Here is a 26,142-nt window from a genome sequence, read left to right as displayed (position 1 = left end):
GTGGGAAGTGAGTTCTGGGTAGGATGCGTAGATTCTGAGAGCAGGAGCAGTTTACATTGTCCCCATGCCATGGACTCTGTCCGGTTTGTGTAACCTTTGACTTTTAGGTTGGAAACGTACAAATGCAGAGACCTGGCTCTGAAATCCACTTCATTTTTTGACAAACCAAATTTGGTTAAGCATCCCTTTGATAGAAACTCAGCGGCTGCATCAAACAGAAAGAAATGTTCCATTATTCATGCTGTCTGGCGCAATTCCTGGTACAGAATTTAATGTACAGAGACTCTTAGTAGTTATAATACCCTTGCCCCCTAATTCCTGGTCTGGTATTTATATCATGTAGGTGTTGAATAATTTTAGAGGGTTGATACTGGAATGATGGAGAAGGGGATACACAGAGGAAGATGTGACCGGTCTGGACTCTACTGCATTGGAATCTACACCTGAGTCTGGCCCTGGTCAGGCAGAGGAAACTTTGGGAGTAGAAAAAACCTGGGCCATTCCCAAATCTGGGCATCAGAGCCGGACTTTGGAAGGGATTGAGGGCTTAGGTGTTTCTAAGGTAGAGAAGTACGGTATGGAGTAGTGGACTGAATTGACTTTATAGTTTGACTTCTGGCTTTAGAGCTGGAAGTCATTGCATGCTACTGAAAGTTATGCTCCAGGCCCCCTCTGGCATTCACACTAAAGTCTCTAACGCTTGCTTAATACCCTAAGTTAAATTCCATAACTTTCAGCTCTGTGTAGTTTTTCCAAATCAACTGCAGGTTAAATTAAACCCAATAGGCATCTCAAATAGACCCATATATATTTGGATTCCTTAATGACATATATTAGACTTAACTTATGAGTAGCTATGCATCTAACATTGGAAATCTCCACCATTTCCAGTGTAACTATCAGATTATTTATCTTGTTTGTTTATTTTTTAAAAGATTGTGTTCATTTATTCAACAGAGAAAGAGAGAGCAAGGGAGGGAACACAAGAAGTGGGGGTGAGAGAGGGAGAAGCAGCTTCCTGCTGAGCAGGGAGCCCAGCACAGGGCTCCATCCTTGGACCCTGAGATCATGAGCTGAGCCAAAGGCAGGTGCTTAACGACTGAGCCACCCAGGAGCCCCTTTTATCTTGTTTATTTGAAGAGCTTGCTTTAGTGATCATGGTTTCATTGATTAATGAAAATTTTCTTGGTATTAAAAGTTAGAAGAGAGGGGTGACTGGGTGGCTCATTTGGTTAAACGTCCAACTCTTGAACCCAGTCCAGGTCTTGATCTCAGGGTCATGAGTTCAAGCCCCGTACTGGTGTGGAGCCTACTTTAAAAAAATTGGAAGAGGGGCGCCTGGGTGGCTCAGTGGTTTAAGCCTCTGCCTTCGGCTCGGGTCATGATCTCAGGGCCCTGGGATCGAGCCCCACATCGGCCTCTCTGCTCAGCAGGGAGCCTGCTTCCCCCTCTCTCTCTGCCTGCCTCTCTGCCTACTTGTGATCTCTCTCTGTCTATCAAATAAATAAATAAAACTCTTTAAAAAAAATTGGAAGAGATAGAAATATGTAACTTAGCTCTGAATTATTGATCTTCTTTCAGTATTTACTCTGATGTCATCATGGAAATTTTCATTTTAGAAACCAGATAAATTTACGAGTAAAACTTTCCCTTTTGTTTTGTAAGTGAGAAGATAATTAATAGAATTTCATGAAGCTGAAGTCATAATCCTGAGGAAAATATAGGCATGGGTTTTAAAGAGAATATGAAAGCATTTCTGTAATTCGTTTTGTGTTTTTATTTTGTAGGCTATAGGTTCCAGGCTCGCTGTAATTACCCAGAATATAGCAAATCTTGGGACAGGCATTATTATATCCTTAATCTATGGCTGGCAGTTAACACTTTTACTCTTAGCCATCGTACCCATTATTGCAATAGCGGGAGTTGTTGAAATGAAAATGTTGTCTGGACAAGCACTGAAAGATAAGAAAGAGCTGGAAGGTGCTGGGAAGGTGAGTCAACCTAAATATAAATGCTGATCTGAAAGAGTGAAATATTCTAATCAGGGTCGTTCTATTACTCGGGGCTATTCACTATGCTCAGAGAATGTTTTTATACCCAGTCCTTCAAGCAGTCTCACTTGACCGGAGGAAGATTGGAAACTGAAGAAAAGAAGCCCAACGACGTCTGAGGCTCACAGCCTGACAACTGATTTTGTTAGGCTTTCATTGTTTCATACCGTTGTCCTCATGCTCTTCCTCTCTGCCCTCTCTCTGTGCCCCTTCCCTCTGTCCTTCTTTCCCTCGAGCAAACTGAAATCCATTCCTTTATTGAGGAAAGCAGCCCCATTTTATTACATGTGATGGGGGGGGGTGGTTAAAATTTGGAAAAGTCCTAAAGGTATTTATTCTGTCAGGCTTAAATTGTTAGCATTCTTTCCTTTTTATCATGCCTCCTGCTGGCATCTTATTTCTGTTTATCTTTACCCTACTACAGGTAGTGTGGCTCCTATTACTACTTTTTCTTCTCTTTCCTCTCCTTCTCTTCCTACATACTTGTTTACTTGTTGTTGCTGTTGTTGTTTTGAAACAAATGCTTGTATGGCATTTACAGTGTTTCCTTGGCAATGCTTTACTCCTCATTGTGACCCTAAGAAGTTGGCTTTATTATTCATTACTTTTTCAGCTGAAGCTGAGGCACAGGTGGGTCGTGGCCCCAGTGCTTTAGAGCTGATAAGCCTCATAGCCAGGATCCAAAGTTGTGCCTCTGTGAAGAAGCAGAGAGGTCTTCTAATGGCCAAACAAATCTGATAGCACATGGTTTGTATCACTACAGAAATAGAAGTGGTCAGAGCATGACTGAGCCCCAAAACTGGGTAGGGATACATCTATTAGTAGACCCTCCAGGGTTCCTAAGAGTCAGGGATCCAGAAAGATCCAGTGGCTCTGGCTTTCTAGGCCATGTATCTGAGGTACTTTGTTTCAGGACCAGGCACCACACCAGAGAATAATGAATGATGTAGTGGGTACTTCTTCATGGAAGTTTAATCACCACTGACACTGTCCTCTACCTCCCAGCCATCTCCTCAGACTTTTTATCTTTCCTTAGGATTCCTTCACAAATTCCATTGGACTAGTTTTAGGGTTTCCTAACTAGTGTCTATGGGAGAAAGGTCTCATGTGAGGCTCCCCTTCAGGCCATCGGAGACCCAGTCCCAAGCTTCAGCAGGACCAAGCTGACCCACTGGCATCTGGTTGTGGGCTGGCCCTTGTCACATTGACCCCTATCAGGAGACATGTTCTGTGAACAATCACCTCATTTAATACTCCACTGTCTTGTTTTTTTCTTTCTGTGATATTGACTTTTCATGTGAGAGGATGGAAAAATCTAGGACAAAATGTATAGAAAGAAAATGTATTAGTGTTTAGGAATATCATCATTTCCTGAGGTGTTCAAAATGTCCCAGAAAGGAACCTTACATTGTTTAGAGGAAGAAGGTGATCAAGATTCTCAATTTTAAGGTAATTTGTTAGACATCACAGGTTAGCACTTCTAAAGTGGATCCCAGAATTCCTTGAGATCCCAAGGAAACTCAGATTTAAGACTCTTGGAGATCTGTCCCGGGGGCAAGGAAGGGGGGCAGGTAGACATGGATATGTGTGAATGTGGCAGATTCACTGAGCAGAGGTTGAGAAGTGAGATACATGCTCTGATTCAAGGGTGTTTCATGAGACTGGCAAGAACAGGTAGGGAAAGTGGTGATTCCAAGACCATCTGGTCTGTGTAGTTTTGAAAATCAACTCCCAAAGCTCCTCATTCCCAGGTTACCATTTACTGAATATTTAATATATGTCAGGCATCATGTGAGGAGCTCTGCGTGCATTTTCTCCTTTGATACTCAATCACTTTTTGGAATTCTTCTTATTAGTTGATAAAACCCAAGACCATCAGGCTTCATAGAAGTTGGGTAACTTCCCCAAATCACAAAGCAATAGTTCTAACTGATCTCCCTGCTCCCACTCCTTCCCTTCTTGTCCACCCACTTTCTACATTCTTCTCACAGAAGCCACCCTGATCTCTTACAAACACAAGAACACACTAACCAGTTACCAACTTAAAACCCTCTGGTGGATTCTGATCACACTGGGAAGAGATCAACTTTGTATCCTAGTTGATAAGACTCTGCATGATCTCTTCTCCCCGCCCCAACATCTTCTCTGAGTGAATCTTTCATGACTCTCTCCCATGCCCACCCCATTCTGGCCTCATGGCCTCATTACAAGCTGGCTCCCTCTGATCTTCCCTTGCCTGGTTCCTTTATATTATTCAGATCTCAGCATTATTACCTCTTTGGTGAGGTCTTTCCTGATCCCTGAATTCTCAGCACTTGTTGTTTGTCTGCTATTTCTTTGTTTATTGAATAGTGGACTGTTTATCCTACTAAGGCATAAGCTCCATGGGGACCAGCACTGGGTCTGTTGGTTTGCCCTTACAGAGACAGAGTAGGGCCAGGATTCTAGAGCAAGACCGTGTTGGGGGCAGCCTGATCATAACCTCTACCCTGCCTGAGCTCCATTGATTTCTGTCACATTATTATTGACTAGTGAACATCTTAATAAAATTGGTGCTTTTTCCTTTTCAGAAATAAAAACCATAATCAAACATCACAGGTTAGCAGGGAAGAAGAGGATCATGCAGAGGGGAGAAGAGATCATGCAGAGTCTTATCTTGTTTGAGGATAGGAAGAAAAGTATGAGGAGGGGTGTTTTTTTTTTTTCTTTCTAGGGAAAAAAAATTATATATATATATATATATATATATATATATATATATATATTGCTTTCTTCAAAATTACTTTGTTCACGATGGCTATTGAAGGAAACTCAATGCTATTTACTCTTCTCATATTAGGGTTCTCTTTTCTTGGAGTTCCTGGGTGGCTCAGTCTGTAGCATCTGAGTCTTGGTTTCCACTCAAGTGGTGATCTCATGGGTTGTGATCTCATGGGTTGTGAGAAGGATCCCCAAGTTGGGCTCTGCGTTAGGTGGGGAGTCTGCCTAAGATTCTCCCTCTCCCTCTGCTCTATCCCTGCTCGCTCTCTCTCTCCCCCTCAAATAAATAAATAAACTTTGAAAAAAAGTTCTCTCTTCATAGTGGTTTCCTGAGTTTCTATTTAAAATTCTTGGAGAAAACGAAGCTGTGAGGATGCAGAGTACTCATTAAGCCTTTTCTTAATTGCTTCATCATGAGGCAAAATGAAGATGGTTGTGAAGTGATTACTTTATGGTTTTACTCACTATGTGAGGTCTGTGACTCATAAACTCACTTGTATTGGGCTATTTACACCCTCTATGGAGTGACCACATTTACAGACCATTTGGTTTTTTAAAAACAAACAAAACACACCTGACTTAGAAAATGGTGCACAGAAAATATTTCTTAGAAACCACTGAAATTTACAGTAGAATCTGTTTTCAGCAGACATTTTTATAAATTGTTGAATTTCCTTACTAACATGAAGAACCTTTCCGTTTGTTTGGCGCATTATCATTGAAAATATTTCTAACATGGGTCTGAACAAGGGTTGTGTGCAGATTTGGCTAGAGGTCAATTTGTTCTTCTAATTTTTTGTTTTCTGCACTTTGAGGATTTTCTAAAATAAATGTATATTATTTTCATAGTGTGTACAGATTTTTTAAAAAATTATATTATTTGACAGAGCACAAGTAGGCACAGTAGCAGGCAGAGGGAGAAGGAGAAGTAGGCTCCCTCCTGAGTAAGGAGCCTGACACGGGGCTCAATCCCAGGACCCTGGAATCATTACCTGAGCCGAAGGCAGTTGTTTAACTGAATGAGCCACCCAGGTGCCCTGTGTGTACAGATTTTTATAAAATATTTTAACATGAATTGAATCTGGACATTTTCCTGTCTTTGTCAGTAGTTTATGGTAAACATAGTTCAATATTCTTGGCCTAACTGGGTCAGAGAATAATATTTTTAACTTTATTTTTTTTTAAAGATTTTATTTATTCATTTGACAGATGGAGATCACAAGCAGGCAGAGAGGCAGGCAGAGAGAGAAGGGGAAGCAGGATCCCCAGAGAGCAGAGAGCCCTATGCAGGGCTTGATCCCAGGACCCTGAGATCATGACCTGAACTGAAGGCAGAGGCTTAACCCACTAAGCCACCCAGGCGCCCTTTAACTTTTTTTTTTTTTTTTTTAGGATTTTATTTATTTATTTGACAGAGAGAGATCACAAGTAGGCAGAGAGGCAGGCAGAGAGAGAGAGAGAGAGGAGGAAACAGGCTCCCTGCTGAGCAGAGAGCCTGATGCGGGACTCGATCCCAGGACCCTGAGATCATGACCTGAGCCGAAGGCAGCGGCTTAACCCACAAGTATACGGTCTTACTGTTTTTCTTCTAATAGCTCTTTGAATTACTCTTTAAAAACTGCCTTATGTTGTATCAAATATTTACATTTCTTTTTGAAATTAGGTAATTGGTATAGGATTTAGTAAGAAGTAAGTAAGGTTTCATGTTTGATTTTTGAGCTGTTAATCATTCAACTGTTAATGAACGTGTCTTTATTGGATCACTTCTGACCATGGGGCACTTGGATGGCTCAGTCTGTTAAAGCATCTGACTCTTGATTTCAGCTCAGATCTTGATCTCCGGGTCGTGAGATTGAGCCCGATGTCAGGCTCCACACTGGGCATGGAGCCTGCTTAAGATTCTTTCTCTCTCTCCCTCTGCCCCAATCCTGGCTCTTAAAAAAAAATCTGTTCTGACCAGTGTACAGGCCAGAGAAAGGAAGAACATCTTCATAGAAAAATAATTTCCCTTACTCACTGATTCATAATTTAGATTTAGAGTTAAAAGCTATTTTTCTTAGAATTACAGAGTTGAAAGGGACTTCAAGACACTCTTGTCCATCCCCCTCATTTTACGTTTGAGGAGACCAAGACACAGAGATTTCAAAGTCTCATGGCTGATAGAGGCTGAAATCTTATTTTGTGCACTGGAATTTTTCAGGTTTTCCACAGCCCTTTACCTAGACTCTAAAAGGATATATTTGTCCTAATTACAAAGACTGTTTGGAAATTACATTCATTTAAAAAATAACTGAATGGGAGAAACTTTCTGGAAAACAAATGGATAATATGTGCCATGTTCCTTAAAAATTTGTTTATTCCCTTTGACTAGTAATTTCACCTTTAAGAACTTCTCTCATGGGGCGCCAGGGTGGCTGAGTGGGTTAAAGCCTCTGCTTTCGGCTCAGGTCATGGTCCCAGGGTCCTGGGATCAAGCCCCGCTGTCGGCATTAGACTCTCTGCTCAGCAGGGAGCCTGCTTCCCTCTCTCTCTGCCTGCCTCTCTGCCTTACTTGTGATCTCTGTAGGTCAAATAAATAAAATCTTTAAAAAAAAAAAAAAAAAAAAACCTCTCAAGAAAATAATTTACTTTGGACAAAGGTTTATGTGTAAGGATGTTTATCACAGCATTGTTTTTATTTTTTTTCAAAGATTTTATTTATTTATTTGACAGAGAGAGACACAGTGAGAGAGGGAACACAAGCAGGGGGAGTGGTAGAAAGAGAAGCACACTTCCCATCAGGCAGGGAGTCTGTTGCGGGGCTTGATCCCAGGACCCTGGGATCATGACCTGAGCCAAAGGTAGACACTTAACAGCTGAGCCACCCTGACTTCCCACACAGCATTGTTTTTAATTGGAAGAGAATGGAAAAACTTGTTCAACCATAAAGGAATGCTTAACTGGCTGGGATATTATGTGGCCCATTAAAAATCTCATTATTAAAGTGTATTTAATGAGCTTGGAAAATGCTCTTGATATTTGTTAAGGTAAAAAAATAATGACGCAAAAACCAAAAAAAGAAATTGGTCCCAATTTTTCTAAGTACTTATAGGCTTAGAAAAAAACAATATATAAACTAATATGTAAAATACACATATATGGAGATTTTTACTCATTTTTTTTCTTTTCAGTATTTTTCAAATATTCCTCAGTTGTCATGAATGATAATTATAATGAGAAAAATATGAACATCACATTTAAAATATATTAAAAATATATATTTATATATATATAAAATAATCATAAACCTAAAATGTGACCATCATAGAAGAAAGAACACTGCAATAGTTGTAAAATACTGAGTTCACAGGGGAATTCTGCCTCTGTAAAGAAAGCTCTGGCTTTAGCTAAGTGTTCACATTTGTTTAAGCCTTAGCTTCTCTCTCTATAAGGCGGAGACTGAATCAGCCAATCTTCCTTCCAGATCTAAAATTTGATTTAGTATATTAGTTTTCTTTTTCATAGGGAAGAAGCTCATGGGTCATAATAAATAATATATAATAATAAAACTAATTTATTAATCTTTTTTATGGCATTCACACTAACCACCACTGTTCATTCACCTTTGGACCTGGTGCTCTTTTTTACAGATTGCTACTGAAGCAATCGAAAACTTCCGAACTGTTGTTTCTTTGACCCAGGAACAGAAGTTTGAATACATGTATGCACAGAGTTTGCAAGTCCCATACAGGTAATAACCACTGAAGAGTGGCAGGGGAATGTGGCGGGGGGTTATTTTGTTTTTAGAAAGATTACTTTGGCCAGAAGGTAGGGAACAAGTGGAGAAGTCACTAGAAGGGAACCAGCTGGGAAGCACTTGTAAATATTCAGGAGACAAATCACAAGACCCTGACCTCTCAGAAGTAGATCCTGTAACAGTGGGTAACTGACGGGAAGCAGAGGGGGAGAACAGATAGAGAATAACTCTCTGATATCAGGTTTAGGTAATGACCCTATTATTTGCTCTCAGTGGGGATGAGTTCTCTATAGAACATGAAATTTGATGTATCTGTGGGACCTGGGTAGAAGGGGTGATGCTTCCTGAATATGCCTTTCCTTCCTCTCTTGAGGCTTCTCTAGTGGAGAACTTTGGTATTTCCTTTAATGCTCTTATCCATTGACGGTTCTAAACAGTCAGCCCAACCTCTCTGAGTCTCTTACATAGTAAAAGGAGAGAGTTGGACTTGATTGATGGGTTTTCAAACTTTTTTTTAAATAAGTCTTTTTTTCTGAAGAACTTTTCATTTGAACTCCCAGTATATGAGACAGATGGAAATGGAGTTGACCTGGTTGAGGCCAAGGTAGGAGGCCCACAGGGCTGCCCGTTCACCAGCCTGTGCTTACCTCCACATCACCTGGGTCACAGGGCTCAGAAAATCCATCAACATTTATGCCATTGTGTTGCCTTCTCTTACTCCCCCAGAGAGTTCAGTGCTTCCTCTTTTCTTCCCCTAACATGTTTTTTATAGGGTAGCTTCATTGCATGTTTTTTATATGGTACCTTCATTGCATAATCAAATCAACAGTCAACTTGACTGGTGGGTCCCCAAGGGCAAGAATATGACTGAATACAAGAATAGCTTGTAGGTATTGGGTAAATGCGTGTTGAACAAATGTTGACTGTAGAGTGCATATATTTTGTACATCCAAAAGTGGAGGGAGAGGGAAGTAACTTCCATTTATGAATCCCTAACAGAACCTTCATGTTTTCCTTGGCTTATTTTAACTTTACCTCAACACTTTCAGGTATAGCTAATCCTCCATTAGGCAGTTTCCTAAAATTTCACAAGTAGAAAAGTGAGCACCAATCTTACCTTTTTGGAAACTGAACCCATTTTTATCTGCCATGCCCCGTGGCTGATCTAACAAAGGTAATGTTTTAAGGACTGAGCAATGAAAGTCAAGTTAGCTTCATAACATCTTCTTTTCAGAAACTCTTTGAAGAAAGCACACATCTTCGGGATCTCATTTTCCATCACCCAGGCAATGATGTATTTTTCCTACGCTGGCTGTTTCCGGTTTGGTGCCTACCTGGTGGCCAACGGGTTCATGAAGTTTCCGGATGTTCTGTTGTAAGTATCGGGTTAATATTGGCAATTGAACTCTAGAAATATAACTGAGGTAAACATACATACTTCATGCCTAGATAGAAAACCTTACTGGGAAGCTTCATGAAGAGATCCTGGTGATTCAGAAGGTGAAATCTTGCCCAAGTCTCTGTGTATTATCACAGAAGTACCCCCGTTTCTTTTGTGGAATCAATGACTGTCCCTTCCCCAGTGCTGACTCATACATTGGCCTTTCTGAATCTGTGGCTCAGTGGGGGTAGTGATTCAATGAGGGGTTCCCAGGAGGTTTTGGCGTTTGGGAAGAAGCCTAACCCTGAACCAAGGGTTTGGATCCTTTTAACGAAATTTCTGAACAGGGAAACTAAAGAGCAAGTGTGGGACACTGAGCTCTGCAAGCCCTGGGAGTTTCTAGAATACATTTGCTTTCCTTGACACAAGAAGAGCTGAAGGTAAGAGCTGAAGAAATTAAAAAATGACAAAGGAAAAGCTAGACTGGGATTTGTGCTCCATTGCTATGAAGGCAGAAAATTGTTCCTCCGTCAGGGAAAGACAGACCTGCACTTAATTATTCTTCTGAAATACTCAGATGTGCAGTTGGGTAGTGAAAAGTATGTATAATCTTTCTGGGCATCTAGATTTGGTGGTGGGTGAGACTCTGCCCTTTGATAGAATACCATCATTAATGATAGGACAGTTTTACATTTAAACCAGAATCATCTAAACCTGGCTTATCTAAGGTTGGAGGTAATGGTTTCATTCTGTTTAGACATATGCTGTGTATGCATTATGGCTAGCTCAGGATGACCTCAACAGAAGATTTACAATTTCTCCCTAATATCAGTGTCTGACAAATGATATGCAGGAGCTACTTATGACTTGGACCAAAAGACTAAACCAAGCATCATTGTCAGTGGGGCTAAAATTAGATAATTATTTGATATATTGTTTCGCTTCAAGGTAAGGCATCGAATTGATGGAAGTTGCTGACACATGGGCATTTAGATCAAGAGGATCAATCTTTTGAGTAAAGGAAGGGAGAGATCTGTCTGAAGATTAGTCCATTTGTAAAAGATCTTATAAGAGTAAATAATGACAAGCCGGAGATTAACCATTTGTATAATTTTCTAGAGCCCAGAGGAGATGTGACAGTATTCTTCTGGGCAGGTTCCCAAGTACTGTGTTAGTTCTAAGGCGCATTGTTTTTTTTGTTTTTTTGTTTTTTGTTTTTAAAGATTTTATTTATTTATTTGACAGAGATAGACACATTTGACAGAGAGACAGAGAGAGAGAACACAAGCAGGGTGAGTGTGAGAGGCAGAAGCAGGCTTCCCGCCAAGCAGGGAACCTGATGCAGGGCTCCATCCCAGGACCCTGGGATCATGACCTGAGCCTAAGGCAGATGCTTAACAACTGAGCCACCTAGGTGCCCTCGGGCCCACTGTTTAAAAAGGTGTATGGAAGTAGCCAAATTATGGAAACAGCCCAAGTGTCCCTTGGCCGATGTGTGGATAAAGAAGAAGAGACATGTATAATGTATATATAATAGAGTATTCCTCAGCCATAAAAAGAAAGAAATCTTGCTTTTTGAATGACAAGGATGGAGCCAGAGTATGATGCTAAGCAAAGAAAAACTCAGAGGAAGATAAACATCATATGATTCCCTGTGGAACTCCACCTGTGGAATTTTAAAAATAAAATAGATGAAAACCGGGGAGTGGGGGGTGGGGGAGGGAGAAGAGACGCAAATCCAGAAACAGACTTAACCACGGAGAACAAAATAGAGGTTAGCTGAGGAGAGGTGGGGGGATGGGTGAAGTAGCCGGTGGGGATTAAGGAGGGCACTTGTAATGAGCACTGGGTATTGTTTGGAAGTGTTGAATCAGTATATTCTACGCTTGAGACTAATAGTACACTGTATGTTAACTACCTGGATTTTAAATAAAAACTTGGAAAGGAAAAAATAATTTAAAAATAAAATACTAAAAAGGCACATGGAGAAATGTGTCCAGAGGAGGGCAACTGGAGTGTCCAGAGGGAAAGGATTTACCAAAGAAGTAAAGGGCCTTTTTGACCATATTCCAGTTAAGGGCTGGATTATGCAAAAGGATTATGCAAAAGTTCTTTTCTTCCATTTGAAAAGAACTTTTTTAACAATAGACTTAATCAAACTTGCTACTTCCTAAAACAAAGGATGGAAGCTTTCTTAGGGGAAGTCGCTCAGAGAACAAACTGAGTACTGGACTTGATATCCTGTAGAGTCCTTCCCAGCTTTAAGCTGCTGTGATTCCCATGCCATAGGTTAAGCATGGGGATTGCATCTTGTGAGCAGCATGAAACCTGTCTCTATAAGGAGCTCACTCTTTGCTGTACAGCTCCCCATGTTTTCTAAGAACCCAAGGTAATTTCAGCACCACTGCCCATATCTGTTATTTTTGTTAATAGCTGACTCCCAATGTTACATTAGTTTCAGGAGTGCAGCATTATGATTCAGCTTCTCTATACATTATGCTGTGCTCACCGCTAGTTCAACTACCATCCCTTACCATACAAGGCTATTACAATATCATTGAACTGGATTCCCGATGCTGTACCTTTTATTCCCGTGACTTACTCATTCCCTAACTGGAAGCCTGTCTCTCCCACTCCCCTTCACCCATTTTGCTCCCCACCCCCCACTGCCCCTCTGGCAACCATCAGTTTGTTCTCTGATTTCTAGGTCTGATTCTGCTCTTTATTTATCCATTCGTATTTTTAGATTCCACGTGAGGGAAATCATATGGCACTTGTCTTTTTCAATCTTCTTCCACTTAGTTGAATATCCTCTCGGTCTGTCCACGTTGTCTCTAATGCCTACACCCGTTATTGATTGCCACAGTCACACTGCTTACCAACCAGCCGCTAAGCCCCAGTGAGTGACATGGAATAATAAGCATTCGTATTTGCGCTCAAGTCTGTGGGTCAGCTGGGCGGTTCTCCTGAGCCGGGGTAGACAGCAGATCTCAGCTCGTCTCATCCATGCGTGCAGAAGACTACAAGCTAGTTGGCTGGAGCCCACACAGCTTGCCTCCATCTGTGCCTTGTCCTCTAGCAGGCTAGCTGGGCTTGTGGTCGTGCCAGAGAGAGAAGGTACACCAAGCCCCCTGAGTCATAGGCTTAGAACTGGCAACAGTCATTTCCACCACATCCTGTTGGCCAAAGCAAGTCATAGGCCAACTCGGATTCAAAGGCTAGGAAAATGAATTCCTGTCCTTAAATGGAGGAGCTGCCAAGTCACATTACTAGAAGGCGAGGTGAGAGAAACAGATGAAAAATGGGGCTATTTTACGGTGTATTACGCTGACATGAACTATATGAGGAGAAGAGTCTGTTGGTTTTATTTTTTAACTTCTGTCTTTCACTGTTTGCGGCAATGCTCTGTGGTTGAAGAACGGTAAGCTGTCTAGCATTATAACCCAAACTCTGCGCATGCTTCGTCTGTGTTTTTGCAGGGTCTTCTCAGCTATTGTCTTTGGTGCCATGGCAGTGGGGCAGGTCAGTTCGTTTGCTCCTGACTATGCCAAAGCCAAAGTATCAGCAGCCCACGTCATCATGATCATTGAAAAAACCCCTCTGATTGACAGCTACAGCACAGGAGGCCTCCAGCCGGTGAGTCTGATGTTTTGATGGTAAGACAGATTCCTAACTGATGAGTGGAAGTATTCTAAGAGGAAATTTAATAAAATCTGTGGGTTTTGTTTTTTTTTTTAATTTGCTGGGAATAAAAAGAAACTGCCTAGATCATGAGGTCATTTTAGTAAATGCTAATCATTTATGTTAACATCCAGTACTTTTGTGTAACAAGGCTACAAGGAGATAGACAGACTGCCCAATTTATAAGCAAATCCTGTTTACCAGGTTTTATTATATGTAGATTAATGTATTGTTTGTTTGTTTGTTTTTTAAAGATTTTATTTATTTATTTGACAGACAGAGATCACAAGTAGGCAGAGAGACAGGCAGAGAGCCTGAGAGCCTGAGCAGAGAGCCTGATATGGGGCTCAAACCCAGGACCCTGGGATCATGACCGGAACCAAAGGCAGAGGCTTTAACCCACTGAGCCACCCAGGCGCCCTATAGGTTAATGTATTCTTGGGGAACATGTCTGAGTTAGCATATTTGTGTTGCATTAACAATCCCTGCTATAAAACCCCTGACTCTTTTTTATCTTATTGATTGCATTCTGGGAGTAACAGCTGCAGCGTCACTGTAATACAAGTTCACTGTCTTTGGACACCTGGTGTTAGAGGGAGTTCTCTGTACTGTGAGTTTTCAGGATTGCCATAAGCACCTTTATTGTCACTGTTCTGATTTTAGAATACGTTGGAAGGAAACGTGACATTTAATGAAGTCGTGTTCAACTACCCCACTCGACCAGACATCCCCGTGCTGCAGGGGCTGAGCCTCGAGGTGAAGAAGGGCCAGACGCTGGCGCTGGTGGGCAGCAGCGGCTGTGGGAAGAGCACGGTGGTCCAGCTGCTTGAGCGGTTCTATGACCCCTTGGCTGGTACAGTGGTGAGCACACTTTCTTTCTCACCTCCTCACTTCAACTTTTTTATCATCTAAATGCCTGCATGTATGTAACTCTTGACTATAAGCCACAGTTTTTCCAACCCTTGAACAACAGTCTCCCTGAAAGTCTTACATTCTACATATGGGCTCCAAGCTGTGTCTGCTTTCCCAGGCTGCTTCTCCGGGCGCTCTCTCCAACGGCCCCACCACTCTCCTTCATGAGTGGCCTTTTTTATCACCCTCCCCCTTCCCCTAGCTAGGCTTCCGCTTACATGAGAAGAGCTAGCAAAGAACTTAAGTAGCCGGAAAGATAGAGGAGGGGGAGAGGTGCCAAGAGAGACAGTAAGATGGGAACCAAGGATGGGGTATGTTTCAAGAAGGAGAAAGTAGAGTCCGCAATGACAGATCCTGGGGACAGGTAGGACGATGAAGACTGAAAAGACATGATAGGATTTGATAATGAATGGACTACTTGTGACATTTTTAAGTGTTCTTGGCGAATGGGGGTTGTGGTGGGAACCCATTTAGCTTGGCTGAGGCACAGTAAGAAGAGGAGGTGGAGACTGAGTGCAGACTATCTAGAAGATCAAAGGTCAAAGAAAGACAATTAAAACAGCAGTGTGAGCAGGAAGGCAGAGTCCAGGGAGACGGTCAGGATGGGGAAAGCTGGAACATTTTTATGGCTGAGGATGAGATAAAATCATTGAGAAGGTATTGAAACACGTTCTAAGGAAAAAAAGAAAAGTGAGATCAACAACTTGAGGGACCAGATAAAGGATATAGAGGGATCCCCTTTTTCTCATGAACTAAAAGAATAAATGAAGGGTCGCATTTATTCATTCAACATTCAACAAACGTTTACTGAGTGCTTGTCAGACGCTATCTTAGGTCCTGAGGATGAGCTAGGAGTCATAAAGGGAGTGGCGAAGTTTTAAATGACTACAAGAGAGAATAGGAAAGAATTAAATTAGGAAGGAATAGAAGAAATTTTTATCATGTGAGTATTAATTATTGGTTGTACTCAGAGGTGCTATTAAAAATATTTAACAGTAAGGGCATCCAGGTAGCTGAGCTGGTTAAGCGTCCCAACTCTTGATTTTGGTGCAGGTCATGATCTCAAGGTCATGAGATCAAGCCCTACATCAGGTTCCATGCTGGGTGGGGAATCGACTTAAGATTCTCTCTCTCTCTCCTTTCTCCACCCTTCCCTTTCTTAAAAAACAAACAAACAAATGAACAACAACAAAAAAAAAACTACTAGAATTTCATGGGCACTGACCAAACAGAATGGATACCTGTTCCGTATAGTCTTATTGGTGCCTCAGCTCCGCATGGACCCCACTTGCATTAAGGACGGTCATGAAAGTAGAGGTTTCAGCCTGTAGTCCAGGGCCCTTTTTAAATTCAGTCACACTTAGCCATAAATATTTTTTAAACTGTATTCTACTCAGTCTGTTTCTTAACAGCTACATGAACTTTGTCTCTTATTTTTACTTTCTTGGTTCATATTTTCTGTGGATTCTGATTTTATGCTTCAATTTTGCTATTAAAGTTTGAACAGGGAACTCTAAAGGAAGAGACAAAGGAAGCAATTATAGAAGGAAATGTTAGCTCTTAGACACTGATTATGACCCTTAACAGACGTTGAGTAAGCAGTGTATTAAATATTGAGCTCTAATGAATTATAGGTTATGATGTCTGCACTCAAAGACTTTACCTGAAGAGATGAGACATATACTTCCATGAGCTATATAAAAGAACATAGGTCTAGAGCTGGCTCTTACGGGACCAGTAGAGCTGATTGCCTGAGGTTGAAAGACTGAGCAGTCAAGATGTCATTTGATGCAAGAGACAAAGTGAGGGTTGCTGGAGGGATAGTGGGTGGGGGGAGGGGGTAACTGATGGACATTAAGGAGGGCATGTGATGTAATGAGCACTGGGTATTGTATAAGACTGATGAATCACTGACCTCTACCTCTGAAACCAGTAATACATTATATGTTAATTAATTGAATTTAAATTTTAAAAATAACTTAAAAATATAAAAACCTCAGCAAAAATGAGAAAAATACATTTGAAATGGAAAAAAAAAAGCTCTGGCTGGTAGGTGATTTTCTCCCAATGTCCATATAGCTGATTTGGGCTGAAATAGCAGACTTAATGAGAGCTGTGATTCTTAAACTTTTAAATTATAATCCATTAAGGGAGAGCAAAAAACAAAACAAAACAAAACAATCTCACGACCACCCCACTGCACTCATAGACACCTCTGTTAGTTTGGCTACTAAAGAGAATCAGCCTAGGCCTTCCAGATTTTGCACAGTGCCTCTCGCTGGTAGAACCACAGTTACTTTCAGAACCAGAAGAGAGTCTGGAAAACAGCCGTTAGCCTTCCACTCCCTTCATATATGGAAAGGCAGAGAAGAATATGGAAATGAATGCCAAGTACACAGGGCAATAACCATCTCAAGACAACACTGAAAACACAAGAAAAACAGCGTGTCCTTGTCTATTGTAGGAACACTGTTATCGGCTCCTGTACATTTGTGCTAGGGCTTTGAAGTCCTGCCAAGTGGTACACAGCAGCCAGAATTCTCGCGGAAGTGTCCTCAAGAAGCACGAACAAATGTGCCAAGTTTTGTTGATGCATATCAATTAGTAACCCTTAATAACCCAGTCTGTAGGTGACTAGTAGTTAGTTCTCCTTGCCATGTAAACATCAACATGGCTCTGGGCATGATTGCCCATAAGAACTGAAGAAGGACATGACCTTGAGGTCCGGAAGTCCTCATGACCGTCGGTGGGCCTTGAATGATACTTTGAGTCATGGTGACTGGAGCTGTGGTTCTCAGAACAACTGAAGAACACAGCCAGCCTGGCTCATTGCATTCTGTCAGGATCTGGCCTATTAATTTTTACAATTTCCCCAGATGATTCTGATGGCAGCCATCATCTGAGAACCACTTAACTGATAAATTTGAAAGGTGTAGGTTAACCTGTGGAGAGTCTTGAAAAATGAAGCTACGGAGTTGTATAGCGGGGGCATTTCAAGTTTTGTGGGGCCGGCAGGTTGTACTTTTTTTTTTTTTAAGATTTTATTCATTTATTTGACAGACGGAGATCACAAGTAGGCAGAGAAGCAGGCAGAGAGAGAGGAGGATGTAGGTTCCCTGCCAAGCAGAGAGCCCAATGTGTGACTCGATCCCAGGACCCTGGGATCATGACCTGAGCCAAGGGCAAAGGCTTTAACCCACTGAGCCACCCCCAGGTTGTACGTTTTTAGGGACTCTACCTAAGAAAGATACAAAATTATGAATGCAAAATTAGGTACAAAAGTGAATATTTACTTCTAATAAAACAAATCACAAGAAAATAGTGAAACCTTAAAGATTCAAATCCTTTTTCTCATTTATTTATTTATTTGAGTGAGAGAGGGCATGTGCACAAGAGGGAGCATGAGTTCGAGGAGTAGGAGAAGGAGAAGCAGACTCGGTGCTGAGCACTGGGAGTACTTGGGGCTCCATCCCTGGACCCCAGGATCATGACCTGAATGGGGGGCAGACGCCTCACTGACTGAGCCCCCCCAGGTGTCGCTCAGGTCCCTTTCCTCTATAGGCTGATATGTAAATACTCACCCAGAAGAGATTCCTGACTGCAGCCTGGCCTCCCTCTCACCCCGAACACAGTTCAGCCCCCAGCAATTACCTGCAATTTGGGACTCTTGAAGCTGAACTTCATTACCCTCACTGTTAAATCGCCTCTGGTCTTAGTCTTCCCCGACCTTTCCTGTCTCCCCTCTCCTAGCACACCCACCATCATCAGAAGCCTGTTATCATGGTCTGGATATTACCGGGTGAGCGCCTGAGCTAACATGGGGGCTTTCTTCTGTGATGGAAGGCAGAGATCATCTTTCAATTATAAGGCACTGTGTTACCAAAACCCACCTTATAGTGTAAAAATTCAACCCCAGGTTCCATAGTTACTGTGTGATCTTGTGTAAGTCACTTAACTTTGCTCATTTTTTTAATCTGTAAAATGGAGATTAAAACCACACCTACTCCAGGGGTGCCTAGGTGGCTCAGTCAATTGTTGTGTCTGACTCTTGGTTTTGACTCAGGTCAGGATCTCAGGGGCGGTGAGATAGCGCCCCCACCCTCGGCTGTCCCCCCTACCCCGGCTCACTCAGCATGGAATCCACTTGGGTTTTTCTCTCATGCCCCTCCCCCCACTCACCACACACTCACTTTTTCTTTTTAAAATAAATAAATCTTTAAAAAAAAAACCCACAAAAAACAGCTATCTTACTAGGGGTGTTGTGAAGATTAAAAAAGAGAATGCCTGAGTCAAGCTTATCACAGGACCTATAATCCAGTCAGTGCTCAATAATTTATATCTGTAATCATGATTTCAGAGTACATATAGCAGAATACTACATATTTACTTTTTGATTATGCTAATGAAGACAGCAGTACATTTAGCAATCTAAAACAAGATAGTAATTTAACCTGGTTTTACCTTATTATTACCAAAGGGTTGAATTTCCTGGTTAAGTTTTATTTAGGTCAGTGTCTCTTGAATAGTGTTTCCCGATCCCCCAAAGTTCCTTGGTCTTCCCTCAGACCATCACCTATGCCTCAGCCAAAGAGCCTCTGCGTTGGTCTCTTTTCCATCTGGGCTTCTAAACATGTTTTCTCTACAAAAAAGGATGCTTCAGTTAACACAGGCTTTAAGAATTTTCAATTCCAGTGTATCATGTGGAACTGAGGAGGACCAAGAGTGTTACTGTATTCAGCGTGATAAAGAAACTCATTAAAATTCAGTGGGATCATTGAAATTTGTCTAATGATACTAGTTAAGCAGTGTCTGTTTTCCTGCCAGCAGCATAAGCTTGAAAAAAATTAAGCTACTCCTTTCCTAAAATTGCCATTTCTCAAGTACAGTATTCCATCTCACAAGATCTGCTGTTGTGCCACATTCTTGTATGGTTTTTACTGCCTCTCTCTACCCTCTACTTCCCACTTCACTTAACACTGTGAGGAAGCCTAGAACATAGATGCTGAAATAGTCTCCATGGCAACTGGGCTGGGTACTAAGAAGGTCATGGCTGTGTTTCCTATCCCTACACTTGCCAGCTTCACAAACAGAAGTCATGTTCCTGCAGCAGAGATTGTACCTGCCAGCTATCTCCCAGGGGCACCAGTCAGGCACATGAGATCCAGAGAAAAGCCTGAAGCTGATTCACTTGCTTCTCCAGAGGGAATGACTAGCTATCTCACTTGAATACCAGAGTTCTCTTGCAAAGTCGATGTTTGGTGCAGACATATGTGCATCTGAGCAAGGCTCGAAGGAGCACTCCCCAGGCTCCTGCAGGGTAACCCAGGGAGCCAGGTCACCAGAGAAGAGACAGCTTCTGCTTCCCACTCCTTTGGCCCAACACGATAGATGTCTGCTATCATTCCGTCCGCCCAGCCTTCATCCCTCTACTGTAATTTTAATTACAGTGACACGGAGTTACCAGTCTCTGATGGTCTTGGGACACATACCCAGTGCTGAGCACTGTGCTGGGTGGGGTCTACTCAGGATCTTGTGCAGTACCTGGTTCTAGGAGTTTAGGAATTATTATCATAATTCCCATTTTACCCACAAAGAAACGCTCAGAGAAATTAATTCATTTTTTCCAAGATCAACAACTACTTAGAGATCCAACAGCCACCTTCCCACACTTCTTTTCCATTTAACTGTTGCACCCCGCTCTTCCAAAACCTGATTCTGAGAAGACTGACCTGCAGACCTGTTGTGTGCTCACAGGAGTTACTGATTTCCAGTCTAATCTCGGCTACTTTTCTTATGAAAAAACCGATACGTAAGAATAAGGGTGCCAACAAATTTTGTGGTATAAAACAGCATAAACTTAGTATCTCACAAATTCTGGAAGCAGATGTCTAGAATGGATTTCAGCAAGCTAACATCAAAGTGTCACCGGGATGGCGTTCCTTCTGCAGGCTCTAGGGGACCGTTTTCTTCTTCTAGCTCCTGGCCTCTCCCTCAGTCTTCAAAGCCAACAATGACTAATTGAGTCTCGGTCTTATTGCCCCACTCTGATACTGTCCTGCCTCCCTCGTGAATAGTGAAGGGCGCTCATGATTACATCGGGCCCACTGGATCATCCAAGATCATCTTTTTATTTTGAGATCAGCTGATGAGCAACCTTGTACCTTAATTCCCTTTGCCATGGCATGTAACATTCAGAGGTTTCGTGGATTAGACTCTGGGTATCTTGGGAGTGGGGGGATTATCCTGCTTATCACATGCATATGAGAACCCAGAGTTCAAACAGAAGGAACGTGACAGTTCATCAGAGTGTAAAACTGTGACCTAGTTCAGTTAACTTTGACAGTCCAAACGCAACAGCAGCAAAAGTGTCCCACAGTAACTTGGCAATTTTAGTGTATGAGATAAGGATACCGATTTTGCTAAATTAAAAATGTGCCGGTCCTGAAGTTACCTATGAACGCTCATTTTCAGCTGATTGACGGCGAGGAGATAAAGAACCTGAACGTCCAGTGGCTCCGAGCCCACCTGGGCATTGTGTCCCAGGAGCCCATCCTGTTCGACTGCAGCATCGCGGAGAACATCGCCTATGGAGACAACAGCCGGGTCGTGTCACAGGAAGAGATCGTGCAGGCAGCCAAGGAGGCCAACATACACCCCTTCATCGAGACACTCCCTGATGTAAGTCTTTCTCCAAAATAGGAGCCTATGGCAGCCTCCCTGGCCTGCACTTGGATTTCTAAAGGGCTGGTTTTCCAAAGGTGAAGAGAAGGGAGCAACCAAAATACACACCTGTATACAATGTCTTGCCACACTTCCTATCCCCATTTGATACTGTTTGCCTGATCACCCGGCTGGCTTCCCTGGTGAGCAAGCCTGACCGAGAAGGACATATATGGAGGAAGCCTTTCCCTCTGAGTCTCACTCAGTACAGCACCCACAGAAGCAGGCACAGCCCCTCTGCCCCCATTTCTTTCCCAACCTTCCTTCTGCCTCCTTGCTGCTCTCCCCCAAGCTGCAAACCTACCTCTGGGGAGTCAGGCAGGCTGGGGAACTGAACCCAGGTCAGAAAGAAGGCTCTCCCTGAATAGAGCTGAGCCCTTGGTGTGACTGTATTACTATGTAATCTCTCATCATTGCACATTTCATGGCTCCCAGGCTCTGCTTAGAGGGCTGATTCTTGCAATCTTCCATGGGGCTCCCGAGCTGTTTGTTACCCATGGATGCCCTCTGAATTCTTCCTGGGAAGTTACATAAAAGGAATCTCTTGCCCTCTCTTAAGCCCCTTAAGTTAGGTACTGCATTTTGAAGTCACTTTGACCTGACTTGTCTGTACCCACCCCATTATCACTAGTTTCTTTATCATGAGGAAGCACCACTCAAAAATAAAGCTCAGTAGCCTCAAACCAGTGGGGAAGGCAGTTTCCTTATGGGGAAAGACGGCAATACCAGCTCTTTCCCAGACTTCCTTTTCTTGAGGCTCTTCCTGTGATATCTGCTGCCCCCACATCATAGGCCCCCCTGGGGGAGGAATTGTCCCTCTCCCCTTCTTTTAAGCTTCATGCCCCACTATGGATGATCAGTCTTTCCCAAGGCTAGAAAACTTGAAAGATACAGCTTTAATCCCCTTTATTGGTTACTGTCTTCCTTCAGAGCCACAGCCCTGCCTTACCTGCTACAGCAGGATCATAGGGTCTCAGTGCAGCCTGGAAACCCCTGCCCTCACATGGGACACACAGCACTCCTGCCTCCTGAGGCGCCTGCGGTTCTGGGGTCCTTGGACTCCACCCGCTGGGGGAGATCTCAGTCTGACAGCCCTTGGACTAGGGCAACCAGACACAGCCAATAAAAATAGGCAATCCTACATAGAACATGAATTTTTTAAAAAATATTGTATTTATTTGACAGAGAGAGACAGATCACAAGTAGGCAGAGAGGCAGGCATAGAGAGAGGGGGAAGCAGGCTCCCTGCTGAGCAGAGAGCCCGATGTAGGGCTTGATGCTAGGACCCCAAGATCATGACCTGAACTGAAGGCAGAGGCTTAACCCACTGAGCCACCCAGGTGCCCCACAGAACATGGATTTTTAATTGAAACTCTGGGGGTCAGAATCAGAGCCCAGGATTTGACTAAAATTCCAGCCTAGCAAGGAGCTGAAAATTATGATAGTATTGTCTTCTAGGTTACACATGCTGTCACATCTTGTTCCTGCTCTCTCCTACATGTCCTTTTAACTCCTGTCACTATCATTTTATTGAGTAGTTATTGACAGTTATCTACTGTGGGACACAATATGTGAAGAACTTTGGGAGAACTCTGAAGTCACAAAAATTAAACCAGGATATTTATGTTAGCTTTAAGGTTAGATATCAAGATGGAATTCCTTAGCATCCATTAAGATTTTTGAAGTGTTTTGAGATTTATAAAAACAGATACCGGAAGGTTAGCTAGCATCCCAAGAAATGGCTTCCCTTCCTAACTTCAATGCAGAGAGCACCACCTGCTGGTTGTAAGTAAAATGAGTTTTATTTATTGCTTAGCCCATTTTAAGTCAGATTTCCTTCCTTGAACCAAACTTTGCCCCGAATATAACGAAACCAGAAGACTAGAAGAGACTAACATTGTAACAGTATTCTTTCTCATAAAGATATTGATTTGTTTACACTAAAACATAGCTTCTCAGACCTAAATGTCTATTTTCTTTTTTTAAAAATTGTTTTTAAAGATTTTTATTTATTTGAGAGAGAGAGAGAGAGAGGAAGAGAGAGAGAGAGACAGCACATGTGATAGTGGGAGCAGGAGCAGAGGGAAAGGAAGAAGCAGACTCCCCCCTGAACAGGTAGCTTGGGGCAGGGCTCCATCCCAGGACGCCAGGATCATAACTGAGCTGAAGGCAGAGGCTTAACCCACTGAGCCACCCAGGTGCCCCCCAAATGTCTATTTTCAAGAAGAGAGATCAAATCTGCCATTGAGAGCTGCATTTTTGGTGTATAATCCTCTGTGAGCCCATTCTTAGCTTATGAACCGAAACATTTTTGTGTGTTTATGGAAGCGGTTATCCTATTATCTGTGGACAAACTCTTTTTTAGGAATGTTAGTTCTGTGTCTCCTAATAACAAAATCCTCTTCACAGAAATACAACACCAGAGTAGGAGACAAAGGAACCCAGCTCTCTGGGGGCCAGAAGCAGCGCATTGCCATAGCTCGCGCCCTTGTTCGGCAGCCTCACATTTTGCTTCTGGACGAAGCTACGTCAGCTCTGGATACAGAAAGTGAAAAGGTACAAATTTATTTATTTATTTGTTTATTTTTAAAGATTTTATTTATTTGACAGAGACAGACAGCAAAAGAGGGCACACAAGCAGGGGGAGTGGGAGAGGGAGAACAGGCTTCCCACGGAACAGGGAGAGCCCTTGGTGGGGCTTGATCCCCGGACTCTGGGATCAGGACCTGAGGCGAAGGCTGATACTTAATGAGGGAGCCACCCAGGTGCCCCGAAAAGGTATGAATTAAAATTGGATTCATTACCCTTGATCTGGTTGTCTTTAAATGCTTCTGTCTTCCATGGTAGAGAACAAAATTCAGCCAAGCTATATTGATTGTTACTTACATCAGCTTTCCGCAGAATGTGGATACCTTCTGCTGCTGTGATTCAAGAACCCTAAGACAAAATAGGGGAAATTAGTCTTGTAGCACCCAGGCTCCAAAAAAAAATAACCCTGGATCACTTTGTATTGACCGAAGACGCCGTGTTCAGGGGCCACTTTCCCATTTCCACCAGTGGCATCTCTCCGGCAACTGTATGAAGAAGTGGGTGGTTAATGCAGTATAAAAACTGACTCTACCTTAAGATAAATATTAGTAATCATTTTCAGTTTGAGAAAAAGTTGGCTTTTCAGGTATCTGAAAGACATATTAATTCTGAGACATCCCGATCTTTACTAAAATCCCAAAATTCAAGGAGGCTGTGTTCAGCCTGCACTCGGTCTCCCTGGATTTGCTGTAGAGCTGGACGGACTGGAGGGCCGCGCTGACGGATGTTGTGTGGGTGGGCACACCAGTACATGTTTTCAAATGATGAATGCACAGACCGTATTTATTGTTATAACTCCAAGAATAGATGTCTTCTGCCTCAGAACTAATCCAGTCTAGGAATCCCTTATCTTCTGAGATGACACATTCCTTGCTTTATCAATTCTGTGATATTTCACGGATACTGTCATTAAAGAAGCACCTCTTGTTGGAAGATTGTGAGCCTTATGATGGAGAAAGAAAGGAGAGGCCTGTTTTTATCAGAATTAATTTATGTGGTTATTGATCAGGTTGTCCAAGAAGCCCTGGACAAAGCCAGAGAAGGCCGCACCTGCATCGTGATCGCGCACCGTCTGTCCACCATCCAGAACGCAGACTTAATAGTGGTGTTTCAGAACGGCAAGGTCAAGGAGCACGGCACGCATCAACAGCTGCTGGCTCAGAAAGGCATCTACTTTTCCATGGTCAGTGTCCAGGCTGGAGCAAAGCGCTAGTGAACTGTGACCATAGCAGCTGTTAAATACTTTCTAATATTTGTGTAAAACATGGCATTTAATCAAAGTTAAAAAGCAAGCGCTTACTGGAAAAACTCTGTAGAATTATTTGTTTAACATTTCCTACCGCAACCAAAGATCATTCCACCAAGTTCAGAGTCTGCAGACTTTAAGATTAAAGGAACCAGAAGACACATTATCAAATGGACGGAAATACTGGTATTAATTGCATTCTAAAACTTATAGAATAATTCAAAGTAGATTTTGTTAATAAATTGTATAGTTTTTGTTTATTTGTAACTGACTGCCTTGCTGAAAGATGAAAGTGGCAAAAAGTACTGAATGTTTGCATCAAGTGCTATAATAAAGCTAAACTTTTATATGACCAGAATCATCTTGTCTAAAATGCTTGTAAATACATCATCTCCCAGTTGGAATAATAAAGATTATTTCTGCATTTAAAGAATAAAAAGACTGCTTTTAAAACTTCCATTAATTTTTGTGAGAATGGTTGAGGAGTGTAAATAATTCCCATTGTATATGTCTTTTCACAGTGGGTCCTATGGAACCACCAGTCTTCATTCTTTGTGGACGTGATCCTGCTGGTTCTTGTGTTTTCACATTATCATGGCTCTCAAACCAACCCCACACATCAGTACAGAATTCTAGGGGCTGGGGTGAGGCTCAGGATGTGAAGTTATGAAGTGTATACTCTGATGTACTATAAATATTTTGCCTTGCACTTATAAAGGGCTCTTACAGGATTTTAATATTTCTGCACTTTAAAAAATATGATAACTATTTCTCTGTTTTGATAATGAATCATTTCCCCCAGTAACTGGTTTCTTCCAAAGCTAACGCCTCTGGTGGCAGATGTATGCAAGCATAATGAAAAAAGAAAATACCACAAAGAAGGATACTGTGGCCAGAAAAGAAAAAAAAAAAAAACCCAAAGCACTACAAACAAGATTGAAAGACAAAATCTGGTAGTAGTATTTGCCATATTTATCTAAATAATTGATATCCTTATGGTCCAAAGAATTTTAAAAGAAAAAAAAATGCGATCACCTCCAAAGAAAAATGGGCAAAGAACATGATC

At 42.2% G+C, this 26,142-nt stretch overlaps 1 protein-coding gene across 1 annotated transcript in view; it reads left to right on the top strand.

Annotated features, from left to right (window-relative positions):
• The window catches only part of ABCB1 (ATP binding cassette subfamily B member 1), a 104,176-nt gene extending 78,643 nt beyond the window's left edge, over window positions 1-25,533 (top strand). Inside the window, exons 21-28 of the mRNA XM_059171010.1 lie at window positions 1,788-1,991; window positions 8,441-8,541; window positions 9,782-9,922; window positions 13,408-13,564; window positions 14,273-14,470; window positions 20,993-21,199; window positions 23,651-23,797; window positions 24,840-25,533. Coding sequence (XP_059026993.1) covers window positions 1,788-1,991; window positions 8,441-8,541; window positions 9,782-9,922; window positions 13,408-13,564; window positions 14,273-14,470; window positions 20,993-21,199; window positions 23,651-23,797; window positions 24,840-25,043 — 1,359 coding nt within the window. The 3' untranslated portion in view covers window positions 25,044-25,533. The remainder of the gene's footprint in view (window positions 1-1,787; window positions 1,992-8,440; window positions 8,542-9,781; window positions 9,923-13,407; window positions 13,565-14,272; window positions 14,471-20,992; window positions 21,200-23,650; window positions 23,798-24,839) is intronic.
• Window positions 25,534-26,142: the final 609 nt, after the last annotated feature.

This window comes from Mustela lutreola, chromosome 4 (assembly GCF_030435805.1).
Source record: "Mustela lutreola isolate mMusLut2 chromosome 4, mMusLut2.pri, whole genome shotgun sequence".
In the NCBI taxonomy this organism is placed as follows: Eukaryota; Metazoa; Chordata; class Mammalia; order Carnivora; family Mustelidae; genus Mustela; species Mustela lutreola.
The sequence above is the reverse complement of the archived record's forward strand: the minus strand, read 5'-3'. Positions and strand labels throughout refer to the sequence as shown.